This window comes from Gallinula chloropus (assembly GCF_964237585.1).
Source record: "Gallinula chloropus genome assembly, chromosome: 13".
Classification (NCBI taxonomy): domain Eukaryota; kingdom Metazoa; phylum Chordata; class Aves; order Gruiformes; family Rallidae; genus Gallinula; species Gallinula chloropus.
In genome coordinates this window covers 16,588,556-16,612,482 of record NC_140098.1, presented here as the reverse complement: position 1 = coordinate 16,612,482, position 23,927 = coordinate 16,588,556, and the positions used below count along the sequence as shown (strand labels likewise).

Sequence of the window (23,927 nt, the reverse complement as noted above, 5' to 3'; positions counted from 1 at the left end):
TGTGTGTGTTGAACCTTCAGCTAAATTACCATTATGCCATAATTGTAAGGGATGCACTTTTTCTGCTCCCCAAAAGAGGAAAAAATCCTCACTTGAATTGGGTTTTTTTGCTAGGACAGCTTTTGGTAACACAGATGCTGGAAGTTCCTTGGAGAGCAGAGGAGCAGGACAGGAGAGCAGAAGTGAGGGCTCTTTCTTTCAGCTGTGGTAGACTTAATTCTTCCATGAAGGGAAGCCACTTTCTGTGCTTTAAATCAATTCTTACTTTTTTAAGCTGTGATTTTGGAAAACAAACAGAAGTCCCAGGTTATTTTGAATTTGTAGCAACTTGAAGTGTGCCCAGTAATTCATTCTTACTGTGAATAAAGCAGTATTAGTTGATAACAGTTGCTTGTGCTTCTTACTGTGTAACAAAGGGTAAAGAAGTAGCTCTTGGTTCATGCTTGAACTAATAAGTTGCTCCTTAAGCAGATGAACTAATGAGGGATAGCTTTGATGGTGTCCCATATCCCTTAAAACCCCCTGCTCTGCCTTTGGAAGCAAATGAAGCTGTGGCTGGTTGTGAGCTGTGTATGTCCTGACAAGTCAGCCAGTGTATACATATCACTGGTACCCAGTTAGTGTTGCTGCTGAGCAGTCAGGGGATGCCCACCATCTCCCTGCCCTTCCCCCTTAAGTGCATATCAGGCAGCAGCTTTCTTCCTCCCTGCTGATTATTCCTTTTACAAGGAACTTAGGCCCTCTTTTCTGCTTGGCAATAGCTGCTCAGGGATTGCAGGAGTAGTTGGGGACTGGTGGATTACCAGGCACAGTGTTTAAAATGCTCTCATGGGCGTAGGGGAGAGGTGAAGAAAACTTGTCTTTTTTTCCCTTTCTTTGAAGTTTCCTTTAGTGTGGCAGTGAGATTGATAGGTGAGATGTGTTCACACCTCAGGCTAATCAATCAAAGTATTAAGAGATGAGCAATTAACATCTGTATTTACTTTTTATACTTTGATTTGGCATGAAGTTCTATTCCAAAATTTGTTGTGAGCTACAGACCATATAAAATATGCAATAAATGATATAAGGTTGATCTTTGTTCATTAATTCATAATATTTTGGTGTTGCATGTATAAGTCAGACCTCAGTGCACATTGAATGTTTTGTTACCCCTCATGTGATATTAAAAACAGTATGTGCCTTTGTTTCTATCACTGGTTTTTGGTTTTAAAGTTAAAAATCTTCACCAGACTTTTCTAGCACATATTTAGAGTTTCAAAACAATTACGTTATCAGTTATGTAACAAGATACTCTCCACTAGACTCTTTCCTCCCATCAGATTATTTCTGTAGCTGTAGGAATAACTTTTTTTTTTCTTAGGAGCTGTTGGTTGCTTTTTGTTGCATTTAACAACAAACAGAAAACAGACTTTTTTAATTCCTGTGCTATACTTGAAAACTTTGTTCAGTTGACATGTAGTACATAATGTAAGCTGCACAAAAGTTCAGTGTTGCATCTATTTATATTCCTTTGGAATTAGTATCTGGTGTTGTTTGGCTCTTTAATAACAGTTTCAAAAAATTGAAACAAGGTGGATTTGCCCCCCTCCATCTCTGAAGAAAACAGAAATTATTGAAACTAATGTCTTTGAAACAGTAACTTACATGTCATAGAAAAAGCTGTAAAACTTCCAAGTACTGAAAAGTGAGCTTACCTTTAACATTGGTGAGACTCATTAATTTTATGTCTCCCTTTTTATGGAAGTAGCTGTAAGTGAAGTATTCACTTCTTGTAGTTAGCACACATGCATCATAAAACTAATTAAGCTCCATGAAATTGCAGTACTTTGTCACTGAAAATAGTTTGTGAATCTGAAACCTGCCATGAGGATATTTTTCAGCATTTCTGCAAAAAGCATGTCAAAGGTCCAGCTTAAAGAAAGGGATTAATAACAATACAACAAAACCCACCAAAACCAAAGAATCCCCAAACCAAATCCTGTTTACAAAGTTTTCAATGCTGCTCTTATATATGTGGAACCCTTTTGACTTAGGTTGAGATGTCTGTTGTATTTCTTGTCATGCAGTCACATACGTATATATCATATTATCACATAGTAATAAACTGTGATAATAGTCAGTTATCAATGAACCTACAGTTAAAAAAGCTGTAACTGCAGTGTTTCCACACAATTAGTGAATATTTTTTTGTATTGTTAATGTTTATGGTAAAACTTCACATATCAGGAAAAGCAAACCAAACCCTCAATAAACAAAGTCCACATACAGAAATTAGTTCTAAAAGTTAAACAGGTAAAGGCTTGGATTTTTGTAGTTGTCAGTGGAAAAGACCAGAATTAGAAGTGTGGAATGAAATATAGCACCATATTATATATGCAGTTATTCAGTAATTAGTGCAGAATATTGCTAAGTCATTTGGCTTTAATAGTTTTTCTCAGGAACTGCATTGATTTGATAAACAACATACTCTGTTTAAAGAAAACCTGAATCATACGCTTGTCTTTAAGAAAATGGCATTTTAAAATGGTGTTCAGGATTGAGTTAGAAAGTAAGAACTTTTTTTTTCTTTAAACGTTGAAGGAATGTGGTTTATTTTCTTGAGTTGCAGGAAGAAATGGGGTTTTTTTTCTTCTTTTTTTGGGGTAGGATTTTGATTAGATGGCGTTTGCTAACTTGGGTTTACTTTCTCTTGTGCAGGGGAAGAATATCAGAGAATTGAATTTGGTGTTAATGAAGTTATCGAGACACAGGCATCTGTACTAAATAACACTGACTACAGTATTTCAAGTACTCTGAATCCTCAGGCTCCAGAATTCATTCTCAGTTGTGCACCTGCTCAGAAGACCCCTGATGATAGCCTCAGCGAAACAAACTACAACTCCATTGACTGCCAGTTCAGCGATCCAGCCCTCGCTTTGGACAGCGGTTCTAATGCTGAAAACGATGGCTTGTCTGGAGGCCTTGGGCAAAGGGAGCGTAAAAAGAAGAAAAAAAGACCTCCTGGATACTACAGTTACTTGGAAGATGTCAACGATGGCATCGCTCCCACGGAAGCTCTTGTAAATGGCCACGCCAATTCATCGGGACTGAACAGTATAAGCACGGAGGATACGGAACTGGCAGGAGACATCCCCTCCCTGGTCACACCAAGGACTTGCAACAGCCCAGACAATTCTGTGGACTTCGTTAATGAAGCTGTGTCTGATGATTCTGTTTCTAGCGCACTAGACAATACCAGGACTGCAGGGCAGCCTGAGGTATGCCGTGTTACTAATTCTGAACAGTTTTGCATCCCCTCAGAGACTGGCAGAGATAGCCCTTTAAGGACAGCTGTTGTACAGTCTTATGCTGGTACTGATACTACTGAAAATCTTGGCGTTACTAATGGACAAACACTTGAATCCTCTGGTGAGGACACAGCTGCCAATGGGGTAGAATTGCACACTGTGGAAAGCACTGACTCAGACCAAGCTAAGCCTGAGGAAGCTTCACCTACTACTGAGGCAACGGTCCCGGTTGCAGGATCAGTCCCTGTTAATCAGCCTGCAAAATCGTGGGCTAGTCTTTTTCACAATTCCAAGCCCTCTGCTTCCACATCTGTGGTCTATGTTGAGACTAAGTATACCCCTCCTGCCACATCTACTCTGGTCCCTGAAAAACAGGTTGAAGTCAAAGAGGGACCTGTTCCAGTTTCAGAGGATCCTGTAGCCATAAAGATTGCAGGTATAGTTAATACACACAAGTGGATGTTACACTGGAAGGGTATTAACTCTGCTTGTAAACAAGAACGTGCTGCACTATTGTAGAGAAGATTCCTCTGTTAATGTTCTTACTAAGATGGCTGTCAAACACTGCTATGCAAGATGTAATTTAAATAAGTGAATTTTGTACCCCTTGAGTAAAGATTCCAATGAGAAGTTACCATGTCGTTAATCCAGATGTGGTAAAACTATTATGACTTACCAAATTATGTGTTTAAGTGATCCGTGATTTTATTTTATTTTTTAAATAGGCTGGTTGCATTCAGCTGTGTGCTACTGTAGTAGGGAGAACATGTTAGAAATATGTGTTATGAAAACAGTGTGTTATATTGTCCAGTATTCTAAATTTTTCAATGCATTCCATTGCAAGAAGAGAAGAATATTAAGCCAACATAGCTGAAATTTGTGGACACATACAGTAGCTTAAGTGTAACATCTCAGTAGGTCTGCCTCCAGAAATGCTAATTCAGGAAATAGATTTTTATGTTAATTGGTTTGCTGTTTGAGAGGACTGCCTTCCAGAATTTGAAGAATTATCCTTAACCATTATAAAAAATAATATTTTATTCAGAAGCAGTGCTAGCCATTGCCTGTTCAGGAATAGCTGTAGTAAAGTGTCCAGAGGGAATGTTAAGGAAGAAGATGTGTGATACAAAGGCCTTGGTCCTGTGGTTCCAGGGAGAAATGTTAGAATGTCCAGGTGATCCTTTCTGCAAATTTGGTCAGAAAGCATGAAGAAGAATATCCAGTTGGTTGCATTCAGTGTCACAGATTCATACTTGGTGGAACAAGTATAATTATTTTAAATCTGTGAAAAAGCCCATATGTCAGAAGGCTTATGCAAACTCCCTCTATTTATGGTACAAGCTAATTTACAAGTACAATGGCCTTTTGTGTGTTGTGACAGCTTCAAGTCAAAGTTTTCTACTCTAACCAGAAGCTGACCTGGAGATTTCTGTTCAGAACACCCAGAGAGAAGTATATGGCTGCCTCTCATCCCTTCCTTAGTAATGATTTCATTACTTAAAATTAGAGGAAAGCTGTCAGAATAATTTGTCATTCTGTGTAATTTTCACTTAGGTGCCACAAACACAGTTGACTATTAAAAAATTACGTATAAGCAGGTGATTATGGTTTGTGTGAACCCATATGTGTACTCCTTAAAATCTTAAACTGTCACTTGGAAATGAATTTTAACTTAAGAATATTTTGTAACAACCATAAACCTAGAATGGCTTGTGATAGATGGAAAAGGGATTTGGTTTTTGTGTTAAACTTGTCCAGTTGCTTTGACTTCAAGTTAACTTTCTAGACTTTTGCTGTTTCTGTACTATTTTTTGCCACCAGGTGGGAGCAGAGCTTTTTATTTTGTCTTTAATGTATTAAAATAGTAATATAATTTTTATAGGGTTATCTTCATCTTCACTATTAGCTAGCTGGTTTTGCAGAGGAGTAATCTGGGTGTGGGTTCTTTTCTAGTGAGAAGTTTTAATCTCATTGTAGCTGTATTAGGTAGGAGTTCTATTGCTGCAATTCCTGTAGTTCAAATGCTGCTGATTTTGGTATGAAATGTTTGCTTGAAGGTCTGAATGCCATGTCAACAGTGCTTTGCTGACTAGAAAGAGGTGACTTTTCTCATTGTCTGTTCCTTTTGTTAATATTCTCTGTCCTGTTTGGAATATAGGTAGGAATTTAGGTGCATGAGTGTTTTATTTATACACCCACACTCAGATGTGTTTGGTGAGTTTCAGTTTGATTTCCAGAGAGATCATTTGCTCTGTTCCATGCACGTTTCATCTCAGATGGCTAGGCTGGCATCATTGTGTAAGGGTGACTGGCAAGCCTGTACATCTTTCATAGGTAGCTGCAGATTGTGTTCCTTGTTTTCTGTGTGACTGAGTTGAGATCCTGTTGTTGGATTTGCTGGGAATGCACCAGTCTCAGTTCATATCAGTGGGAATGAATTTTTGACCACAATTCCACAAGGTACTAGACACAGGTAAAATCTTGACCTAAAGTATTTTGAGCTTAGCAAGCAAAATTAGCAAGTCTTCTGACTTAATGTTGGAGCTTTGAGGCCTTTCTGTATAGTTTTATTCAGAACTTGCTCAGGACTCAAGAAATAAGTTACTTTTCTAGGGACAATATGCTGGTTTGAACCTTAATTTCACCAGGTATTACAAGGAGGCTGATGCTTCACAGGCACCATGAAGTTAGTTTAATGCTACTTCATTCAGCCTGCTAAAGGTCTGTAGTTTTTTAGTCCTTGGATTTAAATGAAAGCTAAGCAAGATCAGGACTAGAAAATAAATAATGGAGACACGTTTCATGTTAACCTCAATGAGGAAAAAGTTACTGAAGAGTTCATTGTAGAAATGCCTAAGGTGTGGAGTGAGGAGCTTTAGTGAACAAGTGAAAGGAGCTTCTGAAGCAAACTATGAACCCTTGGTGTTCACTGGGCAAAGCTCAAGACAGGTATCATCAGAATGGTAGCAAAGTACAGGTACAGCACTTGCATATTTAGAAAGGGATACAAGTACTAACTGTATGCTAGCCTGATTTAGATGCTAGGGCAAACACTTCAATTTGTTTCTAAAGGACAGTAAGGTAAGCCCATACTTGTAAGAAGTTCAACACTTAGGCTTCACTTGGGTGTTTCAGTTACTACACTTCGATGCATTACCTGCTGATAGTTGTTAATGCCTTATATAATGTTTTAAGTAGTCTTTTAACTGTTCTTAGTAAAATTTTCCAGGTGGGAATCTTAAAAGATTTTTGAAATTGTGTTTTCTTGCAGTGTTTTCATTGTGGATGAGGGAATTTACAGTGCACGTAAAATTGGTTTACAGCAGGCAGAATTTCAGGTGAATTGAAGAACACAAACACTTAAGATGGGACTAAATCTGGCATGATTTTATATTAGGAGGAGTGGAATTCAATAAATGCAAGTATAGAAGGACACAGCAGAACAGAAATTAAATACAAGCATGCAGTATGAAGAACAAATGGTTGTTAATAGTAATAGGAAATAAAAGGATATAGAAATTCTAGGGAATTGATGGGTGTCCCTTAGTAAAGGTGAAGAAGACTTAAGTTTTATTTCCAGTATGTGTTAGTACCAATTTGCATGGAAAAGATGGAAGAGAACTGTAATTGTGTTGTTGCTGTTGAGGACTCAATGAAAATGCCAGTCTTTGGGTATCGTTTCTCAGGGAAGACATGATACTGCAGCAGAGACAGCAAAAATACTACTCAAAAACCATATTCTTTGGGGGGAAACATGGAAAATTTGGATTTACTTTGTCTCAGATGAGGTTGTTGGAGTGATCATGGATGTACCTTCAAATACATAAAAACTTTGTAAAGCAGATGATTAACTGCTCTCCCAGGACTGCAGTGGACACAGAACTACAGGGTTTAATTTGTAACAATGGTGTTTCACTGTTACAAACCAGAAATTATTTTCTTACTGATAAAGCAAGGTAAGCACTGGAGCAAGGAGGTGTGGAAGAGAGGTGTGTGAGACCTGAGTGACACAGGCTGTTGGCCAAACACACTAAGCGTTCCATCACTACCTTGTAACACACATCTCTTCAGTAGGGAGACCATATCCACGTGGTTTCTCTTCTGTTAAACTTTGATGCTTGTACTGTTTGGGGAATTCCCTCTTTTTAAAAAAAGCCCAAAACAGGTGAATGAACTTCAGCAAAATAACTGTTTACCAACAGAAATTTTTAAATGCAGTATCTGTCTAGCTGTGCTTTGAAATCAGGGCCAGGTATCACAGTGGGGTATCCAGCAGAGGGAATGTGAATCTTGCTGGTTAGTGACTTGTGCTTTATAACGGTATTGAAATGTAAGGAAAGTTTTCTCCTGGTTATAAGTGTAATTTTCTTCTGATACACCCTTGTAACAGTTCTTTCAGTTACTGTGAAATGTTAGGTGAGAGGTAAAAATGCAGTATTAGATGTAATTGCTGTACCTGAATGTTAAAAGAAACACTGTTTACAAAGCAGCTTCATGACCACAAGAGGATGCTAAAGGTCCTAATAATAATTTTATTTAGTATGATACAAAAATGGGGGAAATACAGTTTACATAAGAAGTTACTGTTAGATACAAAGTATTTTTCATTATTCTATCCTAATTTTCAATGAGACTTAGTTATATTAACAGCAAACTTGTATGTGTGCACAACATGTTTCAAAGTTTTCTGCTTTAATGAATTGTTCTGAAGTACTTGAGCATCGATAACTTAATGAATACATTTCAACACTTGCAGAATTTTCATCTTTATCTGTGCTAGGTGCTAACATCTTCCCTTTCAACATCTTTTTGCTGTCTTGCCTTTTCAGAGGTCAGGTTCTTTATGTGATAGAAGAGTGATCTAATTTTTTTTTGCTTGTATTTATTTGGTGAGAACTGGTGGTATCAGCAGGAAGTAGGATCTTAGAGGTAAAGAGATAGTTTGGAAATAATTCTGCCACCTCCTCTGTTTACTTAGTGCTTTGTCCCTATCTGCTTTTCCACCTATATTATCTTGTGTGTTTAAAGTCCTAGAGAGCAGTAGCTCAAACTCTTCCAAGTTTATGCAGTGTCGCACATAAGGGCATTAGAGGCCTTCACATTTATTATAAAAATAACCAACTCCTTTGGCAGACAATTGCTATGTTTATGTGCATTTTTTATTCTGTCTTATATACCTCTTGTTTAGATTTGCAAATCTAAAATATACCAGATCCAATATTTTCCTTAAACAGTTTTTATTTAGGTGCTAAATAACAGGTCAGACTTCCTGGAGCAGCTCCCCCCTGTTGCTCTGAGTTTCAAAACTGAGACACTTATTTATGTGCAGTGGTTTCTAAGTTTTAAACTTGGGCCATTGCTGAAGTTTGTGAAAGCAGGCAAACAGTAGGCATTATATTATGTAAGCCTGTTTGTTATCTTACAGGTTTTGGAAGCCTTAAGCCACTAAATAACACATTGTTCAGAAGAGCATGTTAACACCTGTCAGTCCTGTTTGCACTAAGATACTTCTGTTGTAAGATAACATGTGTTGAGACGTGGGAACTGAGACCCCTGTATCAGCTTCGTCGCCCTTGAAAGCTGAAGAATTTGGGAAATACTTCATAAAAGCAGTGACAAGGGATTGTGGCTCGTGGTACCTGTACCTGTATGGATAAAAGAATCTGATTTTAGAAAAGCAAAAAAAAAAACCCAACAACCCACAACCACAAAACAAATAAGTCTTCTGAGTTTTGAGATGACTTACAGTGATTACTTCTTGTATCCACATCATCCTGACCCAGATTCCAGAGTGTCTTTGGTTAAGAAATGTCTCATTTGAAATGGGAGCAGTGTTTATGCTGAGTGAAAACTGTTTGCTGAAGTTTCTAAGTATCTTGTTAATTGGTTTGAATTAGTTTATAATTTGTCAGCAGATACTTGTTTTGATGGCTAGCATGTGCAGTTTGTTGATGCTCAATTTACTGTTTCTCATTCTACAGAAATACTGGAAAATGTAAGACTAATACATAAACCAGTGTCTTTGCAACCCCGAGGGCTGATCAACAAGGGAAACTGGTGCTACATCAATGCTGTATCCTTCCCTTCGAAAAATAAATACACTTAAGTTAAACTTTGTATATTATATCTGTCAAAGTTTTTCTGGACTATTCTGGTAAGTATTTTATAGAAGTGGCTGTCTTTCCATATCCTGTTTAAGGGTAGTGTCTAGAAACCCAGGGATATTTCAGATTGTTGAACCTTGTGTCCAACATTCCCCTGCAGTTGGTTGCACAATCCTGTTCACAGTTTGTCTCTCTTTGCTCTGTCAAAACATTTCAAAGTTGTAACTTTCTCCTGACCAGAAACCTTCTTGTCATTTCTAGTTATGTTTACTCATATCTGTATCTCCTATGTTAGTGGTGGCTCTTTGCAAGTGACAGGATGTTTCTATTTAGCTGTTCCTACTGCTAGTGAAAAGCACTAATTTCAAGACTGATCACTGCAGAACCCAATAAACTATGTCCAGACCAGGCATTCTTCTTTAACCTGTCAGCTTTTATCTTACTTAACCACTTCTGCTGTTTAAGTTGTCTGATCATATGTATTAGCTCCCATTTTTCATTCTTAAAATGCTACCTGGGAATTCATTACTCAATTTTTGCGCGCTGTAGGGATCAAGTTAACATCTCTAGCTGTTGAGGCTGCTGCTTTGTTGTTTCCCTGCCCCTCCAGACTTTTAATACCTTTCCTTTGTTTGCTGTTCTCACCAGATAATGTGGATTTTGATGTTTTAAAGTATTTTCTCCCATGATACACTGTAGTTTTACCAGTTACTCTGAATTCTTTTTTACACTACAGAATGTTTCACATCACAGAGGGTTTTGTGTTTTGGTTTGATTATGGGGCTGAATCATCACTTCTGACTTGAAGCCTGTCATCTAGCTTCTTCCATTCTCTTAAGAAAACGTGTTACAGGTTATCACTTGCCAATTTTCAAATTGTTAATTGTAAAAAAAAAAAAAATCTATCCTTTGAAAGTTCTTTTCATCACCTGCTCCTAGACTGAATATTTCCTTCCACTTTTAATTAAAAGATTCTGACATTATTAAAATGTCAGTGAAATCACTGCATGTTACAAGGTGCCAGGGGTTTTAGTATAACTTCTGTACATTTATTAATGTGATACAAATCCATCCATCTATTCCAGTTTAGTTACTGGGTTGCTGTATGTAATAAAGAGTTTGCTTTGTTTTGCATAGAATTTCAAATACTTGTCATTTTCTGAGTATTTCCTTAATGCCACTGCATAGACCCTGCAAGCCTTGGTTGCTTGCCCTCCAATGTATCATTTAATGAAGTCCATTCCAATGTATTCAAAATCACAGCGGCCGTGTACCTCAACACCAATGATAGACAGTTTGTAAGTAGCTTGTTAAAAAAATAATTTAAAAAACCTCTCATTCAGAAGTATCTAACAAATACTTGTTTACTGACAATGCTGAAGGTTGATACTTATGCAGAAGTCTTTTGGGGGGGGGGATTTTTGGTGGTATGTGGCTTTTATGATGAAGGAGGTATTTTACAATGGCTTGACTAGTCCAAGAAGATACTTCTTGTTGCCTGAGGAGTATCAGCTTTAAGTTGTGTTTAATATACAAAGTGAACCATGAGACCTGCAAGAACTAGCCTAACACCTCAGTTTCATTAGCAATGATCAGGTGAATTTTTGTCTGAACTTTAATTGTTATGATATTCTGTGATTTTATTTATTTGGCAGTCAGCAATAGCAATGATTTAGTTTTATTATTTGTCCTTCTGAATCATAACTTGCTGCTCATGTGTAGTTGTTCCATTCTGTTTCAGTGTTCGTTTAATGAATGAGTTCACTAATATGCCTGTACCTCCTAAAGCAAAGCAAGGTGAGTGGGAATAGCTGGCAGAAAATCTTAAAAACATGATAAGATGGTTTGGGGTAAGGATCTACATTGTGTGATATGTCTAAGGCCTTTAAATACTGATGCTTCATCTGTGTCATGGCTTTTGGGGGGACTTTTTGCCTTAAAAGGCTTGCTGTGGTTTTCCTGTCAGTGTTGTGCTTATCCTTACTGGTGATTCATGTCAGGAAGTCACAGCTGTTGCACATGATATTTTTTTCTTTTATTTGTTAGCCCAAACATACAAATGCAATGAGAATAGCTTTTGCTGAGGGTTAGCTTGTTAAGATACCCAAGAACATGCACTTCTAACAATCATCTGATATTCACTGGGATCTTTTGCTCCCTCCCTTACTGTTTCCAGCAGTTTGATTATCAACTTGCTTGATTCTGTCATTCCTCCTTCATTGAGAACAAAAAGGGCCATAATAGGTCTCTCTAGGAGTTAGAAGGGGCCTGTTACCATGGCTTTTAATTCCTCCCCATCCTATGCACTTGGGTGTGAAAACTTTAGAAGCACTTACTAATAGATGTTAAGGATCAATGATGATCATCTGGGGAAGAATAGAACTTTTCTGGATGCAATTAGAAACCTTGTAGGTTTCATTTTTAATCTCTAAATTGAATCTGTTGTAATGCAAACTTACAGAAATTAAAAAAAAAATAAATTCAGGAATTTGCTTGTGTAACATTATAAGAAAATACCATGAGGAGCTGGTTGTTCCAGTGATTTCCAAACAGGTCAGACATTGCTGTGGTTTGCTGCTTAAGTTTTATTTCTGTAAAACAAATCTTGCTGTCTTACTCAAGTCCATACGCTTCTAGGTCACTATTGTGTTGTGTGGTTTTCAGATACAGTTCCTGAGGCCTTGTATTGCCATCAGATCGAACATTCTGTCAAGCAGTGTTTTGCTAGTATTTTTCCCCACAATGAGGAATAGCACTCTATGAGAATTACAAACATACAAAAGTGAAGTGTTCTTTGAATACAACAGAAGTACAGAACTTTATACAGAACCAGAATTGTTCTTTCATGATGGCTGTGGATATTCTTGTTCATCTTCAGTGCTGACTATAAAAAGAGTGCTAACTTTTCCACATCCTCTGTAAGTCTATGTAGGGCGATGCAAGATGTTTTTAACAAAGAGAAAGTTTGCAGAGAAGAGTTGTCTTATGGATTCTGAGCTTCAGCCACTAAAATTATAATAAAACTAATAACAAAAATAATTTTGCATTCCAAAATCTAGTTGTTTGTGAAGAGGATATAAAGGTATAATGTAGAAAGACTACATATATATATTATTACTTATATCTACTTTTCTTTGCATTTCAGCTTTAGGTGAAAAAATTGTCAGAGACATCCGACCAGGAGCTGCCTTTGAACCTACCTACATCTATAGACTTCTGACAGTTATAAAGTCAAGTCTGTCAGAAAAGGTGTGACTTACAAATCTTTGACATTTGTAATTGCATTGCAAGGCAGTGTGAAGCCATACATCAGGTTTTATGCCTAAATATTGCTAAAATCAGCTAGTTGATAGTTCATGTACAGTGATGCTAAACTGGCTCGTGACTTAAATTCTAGGAAGATGTTAATTATAAGTTTGGCAGTTTGATACATCAAAATAATGAAAAAATTATACCTGAAATGCAACATCTCTTTATAAAGAAGATACCTATTGGTTTATAATGAAGAAATCAGCAGTTTTTCATTTTTCCTTGGCATTCAGCTTGGAGTGATTGAAGGTCCACAGAGACTTCAAAATACTACTTCAGGTTTAGTTCCAATGTAAAGAAAATAAAATTGTTCAAACTATCTTTTGCTTTGACCTTGGCTTGACAGCAGCATTTAATACGATTTTTAAAAGAAATGGGAAAAAAAGAATTTAGTCACTTACATGTGAGAAGAATCCAGAAATGCTCATATCCATGTCAAGCTTATGTTCTACTTGCTCTTTATGGCAGGTTATCAGTTGAAGTGTAGGGTTTTTTTTTAATTAGTTAAAAATGAGGGGTGGTTTTAGTAAACTTCAAACTTTACTTGACTTCACTGATACTGAGTAGTTGGTACAATAGTTGTATTATTAGGAGAAAGCCATGTCATGAACCTTCTGTTAAAATAAAACCATGAAAATATCCATTTCATAACTGAAAAACACCCACAATGTTTTATTCAGGGCAGGCAAGAGGATGCTGAAGAATACTTGGGATTTATCCTCAACGGACTACATGAAGAAATGCTGACCCTAAAGAAACTTCTCTCTCCACACAATGAAAGTTAGTGTTTGGGGTTTGGTTTTTTGTAGCAAATGCAATTTCTTTCAAATATTATTCTTCTTTTTTTGTGGTGGTGATTCTGTAATACAGAGAAGTGTTTGGAGTAGATGTTAAGATAGGGATAGAATGCCATGTTTTGGGGGACTCTAAGGCATCAACAAACAGCCTTTTGTTTAAATCTGTCCAAAGAATAAAATTAGTCTGTTCTGTCCAATTTACAAATGGTCTGAAATATTACTGGGTATTTGGAAAAGCATTATCATTCTGTAAATGTCATGACCATAATAATAAGTCATATACCCAGTCCTCTAAACCTCAAATTTCTAGATTACAAATTTTTACTGAGCTCAACTGAGCAGTATTTGATGCTAATTCAAATTGACCTAGGCATAGGTATGTTTATACCTGCAGTGTCAGTTGTTTACAGAGGGATTGGCTCTCTCCATATTAGTTCAGAAACACAGCAGTGTGTTTTGTCACTGATCTTTAAACCACTGTTGATTAAGATAATTCTTTAAAACAGAAACTTCTAGACTAATGGTTAACTTATGTCCAGTATAAAAGCAGAACACAGTAAATTATTTTCGTATTCTTACTGACAAGGTTGGAGAAAAACTTTCTTTGGAAGAAGTATTAGAATTTGTTTGCAGAGTAAAATGACATTTTATTTTACAGTGGCTTGTGTTTGGGTCCCCTGTTAAAAATGAAACAAAACACTGTTAGTCTTAGCCAAGCATTACCCACGTATAGAATTAAGATCACTAGTTATCCAATTACTCAGGTAAATTTTCTATGATATAAAGTGATCATTCCATATTTTGTTCTTTAGCTGTGTGCAGTTTATAGCCTCCTGACTTTGGCACTTGCAGAGAAAATATTTGCTGAGCCTTGGGTTCTCTGTAAAATATCTGTGCAGAAAAGGAGTTGTATTTAATAATGGCATAATTATGTTTCCAGAATAACACTTGACTTTCTAATTTTCTATCCCATAAATTGACTACTAAAAATATATCAAACTTTGCTAGAAAACTACATCTGTTTACATATAGTCATCAGCAAGCTGCATTCTGTTAATACACAGAGGTGTCCAGCTGTGAATGAGCTTGGAATAGACTTGGTCTCACTTAATTTCTTAGATCTGTGATTTGTGGAAGTCTTTTGTCCTCTGAAAATTACTTGGTTTGGACTTTTTGCCTTTCAGATTCTTCATCTCTAAATATATTTTATTTGGGGGGGAAAAAACAGTGATTTTTATTTTCTTTTTCACTTAAGAACTCTCAGTTTCCAATGGCCCTGAGGCTCAGACTCTTCATGAAGAAGAGGAGCAGGATGAACAAGGAGAAGGCAGTGAGGATGAGTGGGAGCAAGTGGGACCTCGCAACAAATCATCAGTCACTCGACAGGCTGACTTTGTTCAGACTCCAATTACTGATATTTTCGGTGGTCATATAAGGTATGGTAATTTTTCATGAAAGTTTCTGAGACTATAGACTGCTTTGTCTTTACAAATAACTTTTTCCTCTGCTTCGTTTTCTCTATTTTTCACTATTCTTAAGATAGTTGGATGGAGGAGGCAGTTACACAGGTTGTTCAGGGCAGGAGAGCATTCTACCACAAAGCATTTGTTGTGCGAGAGAGAGTTCAGAAGATGGACTAGAATCAGTGATCAAATGACTCTGACTTCTTATAGAGTCCAAACCCTTTTAATTGTCTTAAAAGAGCAGAGTGTTTAGAAAACTAAAGCCCTGAATTGCATATAGAGAAGGGGTTTGAAATGCATATAATTTGTAGATTAATGTCTAAAGATTTCCAAAGAACTTTAGAGGTACCTAATTTTTGTGACCTCAGAAGAGACTTTACTCATTTTGTAAATAAAGATACTAAGGGACAGTGAGTTAAATCTTGTCAGGAAAATAATGAAATTTATAAAAATTGCAACCTTTCCATTTATAGACTTATACTTCCCAGAGGCAGGAAAGTTTTGTGTAATAGTTAACAAATGTTCAAAGCAAAAGAAGTTTTAAAAATGTAAATAACCTAGAAGATATTACAGGAATGAGAAGGATGTGGGACATGACTTATATTCAGGTCTGATACCAGATGAAGGCAGAAAGAAGTTACTGACAGAATATTTTTTGGAAAGGAAGCCTCATGACTTGTTGGGAGAAATGTATAATTTAAAATGAAAGCAAGGTAAACATTGCTAAAAACATACTCCAAAACAAAAATGCTAGACTTGAAGAATTATTTTTAAATTGGAGACAGACACTTAATTGCTAGTGTTTGACTCCCTGCGTTGCCAGATATTCAGTCTGGAGGTGTGAATAATGTGGGCCAGTGCCTTCTGCCTGTGAAATGCACTGAAATGATTCTTCTGGGATTTGAGTCAGACACCTGGCAAATAAAAATATATTTTCCATAGAAATTGGCAGGCAGATGTTTGTATGGATTGATGAAATTCCATGTTGATGGTATGTTGGCATACCCAAGGTATTGTTAGTACCCTTCCTGTGTTTATCATGGTCAGAACTGTTTAGTTCTCTACATTATTCCATTAGTTTTAAAATTAAGAATACCAAGAGAAAGATGTCTTCTGTAAATTCCACAGAAAACGATGAAAAGCAAAGGTAATGCTGAAAAAAGGCAAAAACTTGTACTGAGCAGCAGAACCACAGGGTCTAATCCAACATCTGTTGTCTGCCCTCACCACACCCACGTTATTTAGCCTCCAAACCAGGCCACACGGTTTACTGCAAAAACAGAATCCTGTGTTGTGATGTTGGAAAACTTCATCTTCTGAGGCTGAGGGTGGAGATAGGAAGGATTGAACACAGAAGTGCCAGTAGGAGTCCACCAAATGAAAGCATCAGAAATTGGACAAATGAAATGGGAAAAGCAGCTAGGAAAACATAGTGTGAACTGGCATCCTTTGGCTTGGGAAACTTTAGACTGTCCCCTTGAGGCTTTAATTGTCTATTAAATCCTATTGAGGCAAGAAAAAAAAACCCAAAACAAAACCCAAAAGGTCTGAAGCTGTGTGAGGTTGAAATGTGGGAGTACAAAGATACACAGTCCTATCGGGGTCTGGTGTGTTCATGTGCAGGACTTTTGACTTCCAGCTTGTATGCATTTCTAATGGTGATTGCATAAGCTGGCTCACAAGCCAGGCAGATGTCAGCTACATAGTTCCATTAGTAGCAGCAGCTTTTCCCTTTGAATGCACTCTTATTTAAAAAAAAAAATCAAAGACTTTGCTACTCTGCTTAAACTACAACAATGGGCAGTGCCTGTTTTCCTGAAGAATTCTTACTGTACAGTTCTTACAGGCCCCTAGAGTAATTATTCATTGAAAATGTTTCAGTTTTTCTTGACCAACTGGAATCTGTAATTATTCTAAGTGATACCATAGAAAATCACAGTACAGCAAAAGTTTTGCTGTCAAATCAGATTCTGCATCTTAATGAAGAAATGTTACAATTTAATTCCTTAATTTTTTGTAAATATTTTTCCTTATTATCTTTTCAGAATGTTATTGGTATTATTAATTAAATCTTTAATATATGGACTTGGAAACAGTCAGAGTTGTTAGTGTGTTTCTGTTAGCTATTGCACTAAATAATGGTTAGCTTAAAAAGGGTTTCGGAAGTGTATCCAAAACCAGCAAGGCTTCCACAGTGAAGGGTTTGTTTGTTTGTTGAAACACTCTGCTTGCCATGTGTTGAAGGTTTTGTCCTTAAATATAGCCAAGGAGGAAGTGTTAAACTGAAATAAAGATGCTGCTGTTCTTCATCCTCTCCCTTTCCTCCAAAGGCTATATATTTGCCAATATAAAGATGCATTGGCTCTCTCGTGGTGCCTCAGGTTTTGCCTGAGTCAAAGGGGCTCTTTTGGTAGGAGTTTGCAGTATGGGCAGTCAGCCTGTACGTTCCCATTTCAGACATGACCTGGAGAAATTTCAGCACTGCTACATGGATTAAAGCTGGATTAATTGTCTTACTACTTTCAAGCCTTGTAAGGCACTGTAACAAGTGTAACAATACACATTTTTGTAGCAGCTGGGGCTTGTTCTGCTTTCAAAACAATAAAAAATACTCTTGAGCCATGTTTGACAATTTCAAGTTTTCAACAAAACTTCAGAAAAATTTAGATCAGGAACAATCCACTTAATACAGTGAGGTTGGGGCTGAAGAGGGTCTGATCCCATTGCACAAAACAATGCACTCCAAGCCAGGCTGTGTACCAGCTGCAACTGAATATGCTTCAAACAATGTAAAGTCACTGGGAAATTGGTCTTGGTGAAGTGACTGTATTTTTATCGGAGAATCTGGACTCAGTTGTAATTTTTACAATAGAACATGCAGTTAGATAATCACTAGTGTTGTAACTTTTGAAGATCTTTTGCAAAACCTAATTTCAAAGCATTCAATGGGGAAAATAATTCAAAGGTGAATTTAAAATGCATTATCAAAATTTCGATTTTCTGATGCTTAACCAGTTACATTTTTAAGCCTTATATAACTAAAACAATTCAAACATTCCCTCATTCAGTGTACTCTTAAGTGGATGTGAAAATCATTTAAATTGCAGTAAAATGGGTTCAGGTTGTTGAAACTTAGGCTTAACCTTTGTATGTCTGTGTTGGCTTGGAATAACTGTAAATCCAGTTACTAATGTAGACTTCAGTCTGTTCTTGAAGATTCTATATTGCTGAAAATGACTCTGCTTTATTACATTTTAACATTTTGGTTTCTGTAGATCGGTTGTTTACCAGCAGAGTTCTAAGGAGTCTGCAACGCTTCAGCCTTTTTTCACCCTGCAACTGGATATCCAGTCAGACAAGATACGCACGGTTCAGGATGCGTTGGAAAGTTTGGTGGCAAGAGAGTCTGTCCAGGGCTATACCACAAAAACCAAGCAAGAGGTGAGTTCTCTTGACCCATTTTTACAGTCAAATGCTAAAACTTATTAAAAGGACTTTTATACCACTCTTGCTTTGTAAATAGTTACTCAAACACTCTTACATATTCTACAAAACACAAAATCTCCTCTCTGTGCCCAGTGAAGCTGCTGCTGTTGCCAGAGGGTTGATGGGTTTTGGATGCAGAAAAGCATATTTTAAACCCTAAAGATGCAGGTGAAATTTTACACAGTTTATAAACTGAATGTTTCTTCTTCAGATGTAGAATTACTTCTTGTAAATTGGATCAGCTGAAAATAAAGTGTTCTACAAAATCTGCTTGCTTCAGCATCCCAAGAAGTATTACTTTTCGCACTTGGAAAGAGATAATAGTTTCTTTTCCCATGACTCTCTCTATTCCACACTTTATAGGTTCTAGAAGAATCAGGCTCTGTTGAAAAAGAATATGCTGACAATTTACAATAAAGAGCTTTTTCTCAATAAAACAAAGAACCAAAACCTAAAGGTGTTACTTCGAGAAATGTTTTTCTCCTTACTTCTAGGAAGGCAAAATATTTTTGCTCTGCAATTCTGAGTTCAGTTTCAGATTTTCAGATATAGCTTGGCAGATTGGTTATAATTATATAAAAATCAATATTTAGTAGAAAAAGGTGAGGCTATAACTTTTTTTTTTCTCCTTGAATTTTTTTTAGAACCTTTTAAAGAACTTAATGTACTTTTCTTAAAAAGAAAAACCTTTAATTACTGATCTCTTCCATAACAACAGATTGTGATGTCTCACTCATTTTTAGGTAGCACATTTAACAGCTCACTTTAGTCTTCCAGGACTACATGTACATTATCTTCTGGTCAATGCTAAATAATTTTTGAACTGTTATGCACTATCATATTTAAAATTAAATATTTATTCCTCTTGTAAAGGAGTAATTTTGAGCAGTTGACACAAAAATTTGCAGTTTTTCTTCATCTTTGTTCTACGTGTGTTTTAGGTGGAGATCAGCCGAAGAGTGACCCTAGAAGAACTCCCCCCTGTTCTTGTTTTACACCTCAAGAGGTTTGTATATGAGAAGACTGGTGGATGTCAGAAGCTTATCAAGAATATTGAGTATCCTGTTGATCTGGAAATTAGTAAAGGTAAAGATTTTTGACCAGAGTCTTCTCTTTAGCGAAAGATAATGCTATGTTTCCTGGGGATAATGTTTGTTTCAGTTTTCTTCTTTGCTCCCATCTTTGTGCACCACGTTCTCTCGTTGTCTAGAAACGTAGTAATTTGGATTAACATCTTTATGGGAGTCTCTTGTTTGGGGTTTTTCTTGGGAAATACATACTTTGTCAGAGAGTACATTTATTTTACTTAATATTTATTTTTAAAATTCTTTTAAAGAATGGATATTTGCAGAACTTGTGCCATTTGCCTTGACTGGCAAAGCTGCTTGTAGTATGTCTTGGAATCTGAAATGAATTCTTGTCAATGTCTGACATCAGGAATGCCAGGAAGAGGAATTAATAGTCTGATTTCTATATCCTTCATTTTTTTCTTATTTTTCTTCAGTGGGTATTTTTTGGTGGTAGTGTTAAATTTTCTATAAATGTCAGTGGCAGCAAATTGAGTTATCAGAACCTTGACCATTCTTTAAAGGCTGCAAAAGGCATTTTAATTAAATTATGGTAGTGTGTGTTTCTTTTAGAAATAATTGATCCCTTTGAAATTCAATTTCTAAATTTGCTAATTATTACCTTTGTGACTTTTTTTTTCTTCCTCCAGAGCTACTATCTCCTGGTGTGAAAAGTAAAATTTTTAAAGGCCAAAGAACCTACCGGCTCTTTGCAGGTATTTTATCTATATGCCTCTAGTCCCTGTACAAAACACAAATTCTGCATATAGAATTCTAGAAACACTGGAGTTTCCTGAATTATATAAAACATTTTTCTTTAAAATCACACTGAAGTAACTTGTGGGTGTCAGATACTTGGGTTTAGTGACTTCTTGCATATGTGCATATGTGCCTGTATTGCTCTGTGTTTATATATTTGAGTGATCCAGCTTGAAGCTCATGCAAACCAGAGTTCTGTAATAGATCCAGCAGAAGCTGCAGTACAGCTGTAACATAACTGTACCTACAAGACACCACATATCCTCAGAATAATGTTCCAAATATCTTTTGAAATAGCTGTTTGAAAACTGGCTTTGCATCCCTTTTGAACCCTCAGGATGACTATTGCTGGCAGGCCATGAATAGCGTATTGTAGGGGGAAAAGTTTAACTTGGAGGAGTTGCTGATTTTTGTGTGAGGAAGTGGTGTTTAGAAGAGCATCTGTGATGTATACAGAATGCCTAAAGTCGTGGTTAACATTGGAAGCTCTCATAAGAATTCAGAAGCAGCATTTTAATATTAAAAAATAGTTTTGTTTTTTTTTTTTTAAATCTCTGGGCAGCAATGAATTTCCTGAAGTTTAAAACTCCTGCACAGTTTACAATTTGCACCTGCTTATTTATGTTGGCGTCAGGAGAATGTAATAAACTGGAGAACCAGAGGTCTCAACTTCTACGTCACCAGATCTCTGCCAGTACTGGTGGCCTTATGTGACTTGGTGGTTTGGATCCAGTGTTGTGACCGCTGAGGTTACAGAAGGAAATAACATACCTGTCTCTTGTGGAAATTCAGGACTGTTAGTGTAAAATTACACTACACTGGTAGTGTAATTTTAATTTATTTATTTTTTTAATTGATAGTGGTTTTCACAGGACAAGTTTAGACAGTGTATTTAAGGTGGCTTGAGGAAAACGTGTTACAACTCTGATTTTTTTTTTTTTTTCTGACTTTCTGTGGAAAAGTACAATACTTCTGTCAGTCTGGGACTTCTCAGCCCCAGAAACTGACCTTGCTTAGATGAGTTTTAAATTAACAAATAAGCTTTGGAAGAAGTACATTTTGGATGTCATCCAGGATTTGCCTAATTATCTAACAATAAATTTTAGAACATCAGTATTTGAAGTTGAAGCTTATATTTCCTAAATTCCTCAGATGTGCAGGTGCCATATATTCAGCCTTCTTGCTTTGCTCATTATCCTAAAGTTTATTTTCATAGAGCTGTGGAAAAAAAAGAATAATCTTGATGTGTGCTTCTAATCTGAAGTAGTGTAAGCGACTTCATAATTGTATTCTTGTGCTCTTGTGTCAAATAACAGCATTTTTTTCTAATTTTTGTACTTGTTCCTAAGCATTTGGTTAGGGCTTGAGTGTTCCCAGGAGTTGAAATGTAATTTCTTGTATGCATCCTTAGAATTCCATACATAAAAGATCTCTCTTTTCCTTTGAGGGGCATTTGTCACACTGAGCACTGAGAGCTCAGCGTGAAGTTTTGGGTTAGGTTTCTACAGGGAGGGACGAAACATCTTATTAGGAGGCAGAGTGACTGGCTAGCTCAGAGTACCTCACTCTAAACATGGTGGTACCTGTTGGGAGGTCTGAAGGGCATGCTGCATCAGTTTCAGATAGCCTTGGTGAGGCAAATCTGTCCTGGGAAATCCTGTAGGAATGTTCTAAAATGAAACCGGATGCTTTTAATTCAGAGTTTAATTTGACACCCATTTAGAATAATGAGATTTGGTATGCTGGAGAAACATTACTGATTCTCCAAGGTATTTTGCATTTTTTTAAAGGTAATGTAGGCCTAAAGAGCTAAGTTTAGGTTTTGGAAAGACTGTTCTAAAGGTTTTAGTAAGATCTCCCTCCGAATGAATACTGTGGTCATTTGTGCAAGTTTAGAATTGGAGGTGTCGGCTCATGTTTGGTGTCAGATGAAGCAAACACACACTAAATGCTTAATGAGTCTTGGAAGAAGGCAGCATATGACATTTTTTTCCCTTGATTTAGTTTTTCACTGGGCATTTACATCCATGTCATGTGTAAGAGCATCATGACTTTCTCTTTGCAGTTGTCTACCATCACGGAAACAGCGCAACTGGTGGCCATTACACTACGGACGTCTTCCAAATCGGTTTAAACGGCTGGTTACGCATCGATGACCAGGCAGTCAAAGTGATCAATCAGTACCAGGTGGTGAAGCCGTCTGCAGAACGCACAGCCTACCTCCTGTACTACCGCCGAGTTGACCTGCTGTGAACCTTCTCCCTTTTACGCTGTGTGTGCAAGATACCTGCTTTGTAGAACGCCAACTATCACTAACTTTTTTTCTCTCTCTCCTGTAAATGCTCTCTTGAGTGAATATTTTCTTTTCTTTTTTTTTTCCTTTTTCTTCTTTTTTTTTATTTTTCTCTTTATTTTTTTTCCCTTGCAACTATGGGATAGAGCGATAAAGGAAACTACCTTGGGTTTGTGCACATCATGGTTTGTGTTGACTTTTTTGACTTGGCAGAATGAAGTCACTTGGTTGAAAGACTCAAGTCTCGTGAGTCACAAAACTACAAAAAACCAACAAAAATTAATCTGAGTTAATGCTGAATCCTAAGATAGTAAAAGGGGATTTGCATTTGATTCCCACTTTCTAATTGCGTAGTAGAAGAAAACCCTGCACCAGCAACAGAACTTGTAGATTTCTGTGAAAATGTTTTATCTTTACTTAAGTAAAAAAAAAAAACAAAAAAATTATAAAAAAAAAATTATTAAAAAAAAGAAGAAAGCGCTCTCAGCTTCCCCAATAGTTTTTGATAAGTGGTTTAAAAAAAAAAAATGAGCCGATGTGTATGAGGTGGAGATGGTCCTATGTGCTTCAAAAAAACAAATGGCAGAGTTGCTGGTTCCTTAATGGGAGGACACATTTTAATAATTGTGCGATGAGAAACTGCTTAAGTACACATTGCAGATCAAATATTTGGAGTTAAGATGTTAGTCTATATAGATGGGTGATTGTAACTTTATTGCTATTAAGAAATTTCAAACTGCATTTATGCTTCTGTGTACATGAAATTTAAGAAGAAAAAATGGGCAAAATAATTAAGATTGATATTTCTTTAAGTCTGCTTTGTTTAATTTTGCTGTCTGCTCTCCTATAATGTTGAGTTCCTAATTGTACACAGTTTAGTGATATCTAGAAGTATAAAGTTGTCGCCCATCAATAAAAGTCACAAAGTTGGTTTAAGGTGTGTGTGTGGGTTTTGTTTTTCCTCCAGTGTAAATTCTGCCCTTGGAAACTTACACTGCCACGTAGAGCTCTTCCTTCACCATTCCCCAGGTGAAGGGCGGATGATTTTCTCTTTACACCTTCTTGAAACTTCAGAAACGTTCCCCTTCAGCATTGAGACAAAACTGGACTTTGTGAAGAGAGGGAGAGGAGGTTGCTCAGCCCAGAACAGCTACACCACGAGTGCAGAGCCCGTTTGTGCTCCTGGGGATGTGGTACTCCCAGGGTTGACCGCCCATCAGCCCCATGGGGGTGTTGAATCCCTTTGTTATCCTGCCTGAAAACCCTGCGTGGTTGCTTTTGAGGAAGATGTTTTATTTGCCTGTGCCTGAAGTAGTCCATTCTTTAGCCAGGTGACATTTGTATTGAAAGATTTGGTAA

General features: G+C 36.9%; 1 protein-coding gene across 1 annotated transcript in view; it reads left to right on the top strand.

The window, feature by feature from the left end:
- Window positions 1-23,500, top strand: part of USP10 (ubiquitin specific peptidase 10) — a gene marked incomplete at its 5' end in the record, with an annotated part of 30,102 nt that extends 6,602 nt beyond the window's left edge. Inside the window, 11 exons of the mRNA XM_084270074.1 lie at window positions 2,701-3,726; window positions 9,272-9,363; window positions 10,583-10,692; window positions 11,136-11,191; window positions 12,540-12,643; window positions 13,384-13,483; window positions 14,756-14,936; window positions 18,239-18,404; window positions 19,391-19,535; window positions 20,167-20,232; window positions 22,341-23,500. Of these exons, the coding sequence (XP_084126200.1) occupies window positions 2,701-3,726; window positions 9,272-9,363; window positions 10,583-10,692; window positions 11,136-11,191; window positions 12,540-12,643; window positions 13,384-13,483; window positions 14,756-14,936; window positions 18,239-18,404; window positions 19,391-19,535; window positions 20,167-20,232; window positions 22,341-22,528 (2,234 nt within the window). The 3' untranslated portion in view covers window positions 22,529-23,500. The remainder of the gene's footprint in view (window positions 1-2,700; window positions 3,727-9,271; window positions 9,364-10,582; window positions 10,693-11,135; window positions 11,192-12,539; window positions 12,644-13,383; window positions 13,484-14,755; window positions 14,937-18,238; window positions 18,405-19,390; window positions 19,536-20,166; window positions 20,233-22,340) is intronic.
- Between the last annotated feature and the right edge of the window lie 427 nt (window positions 23,501-23,927).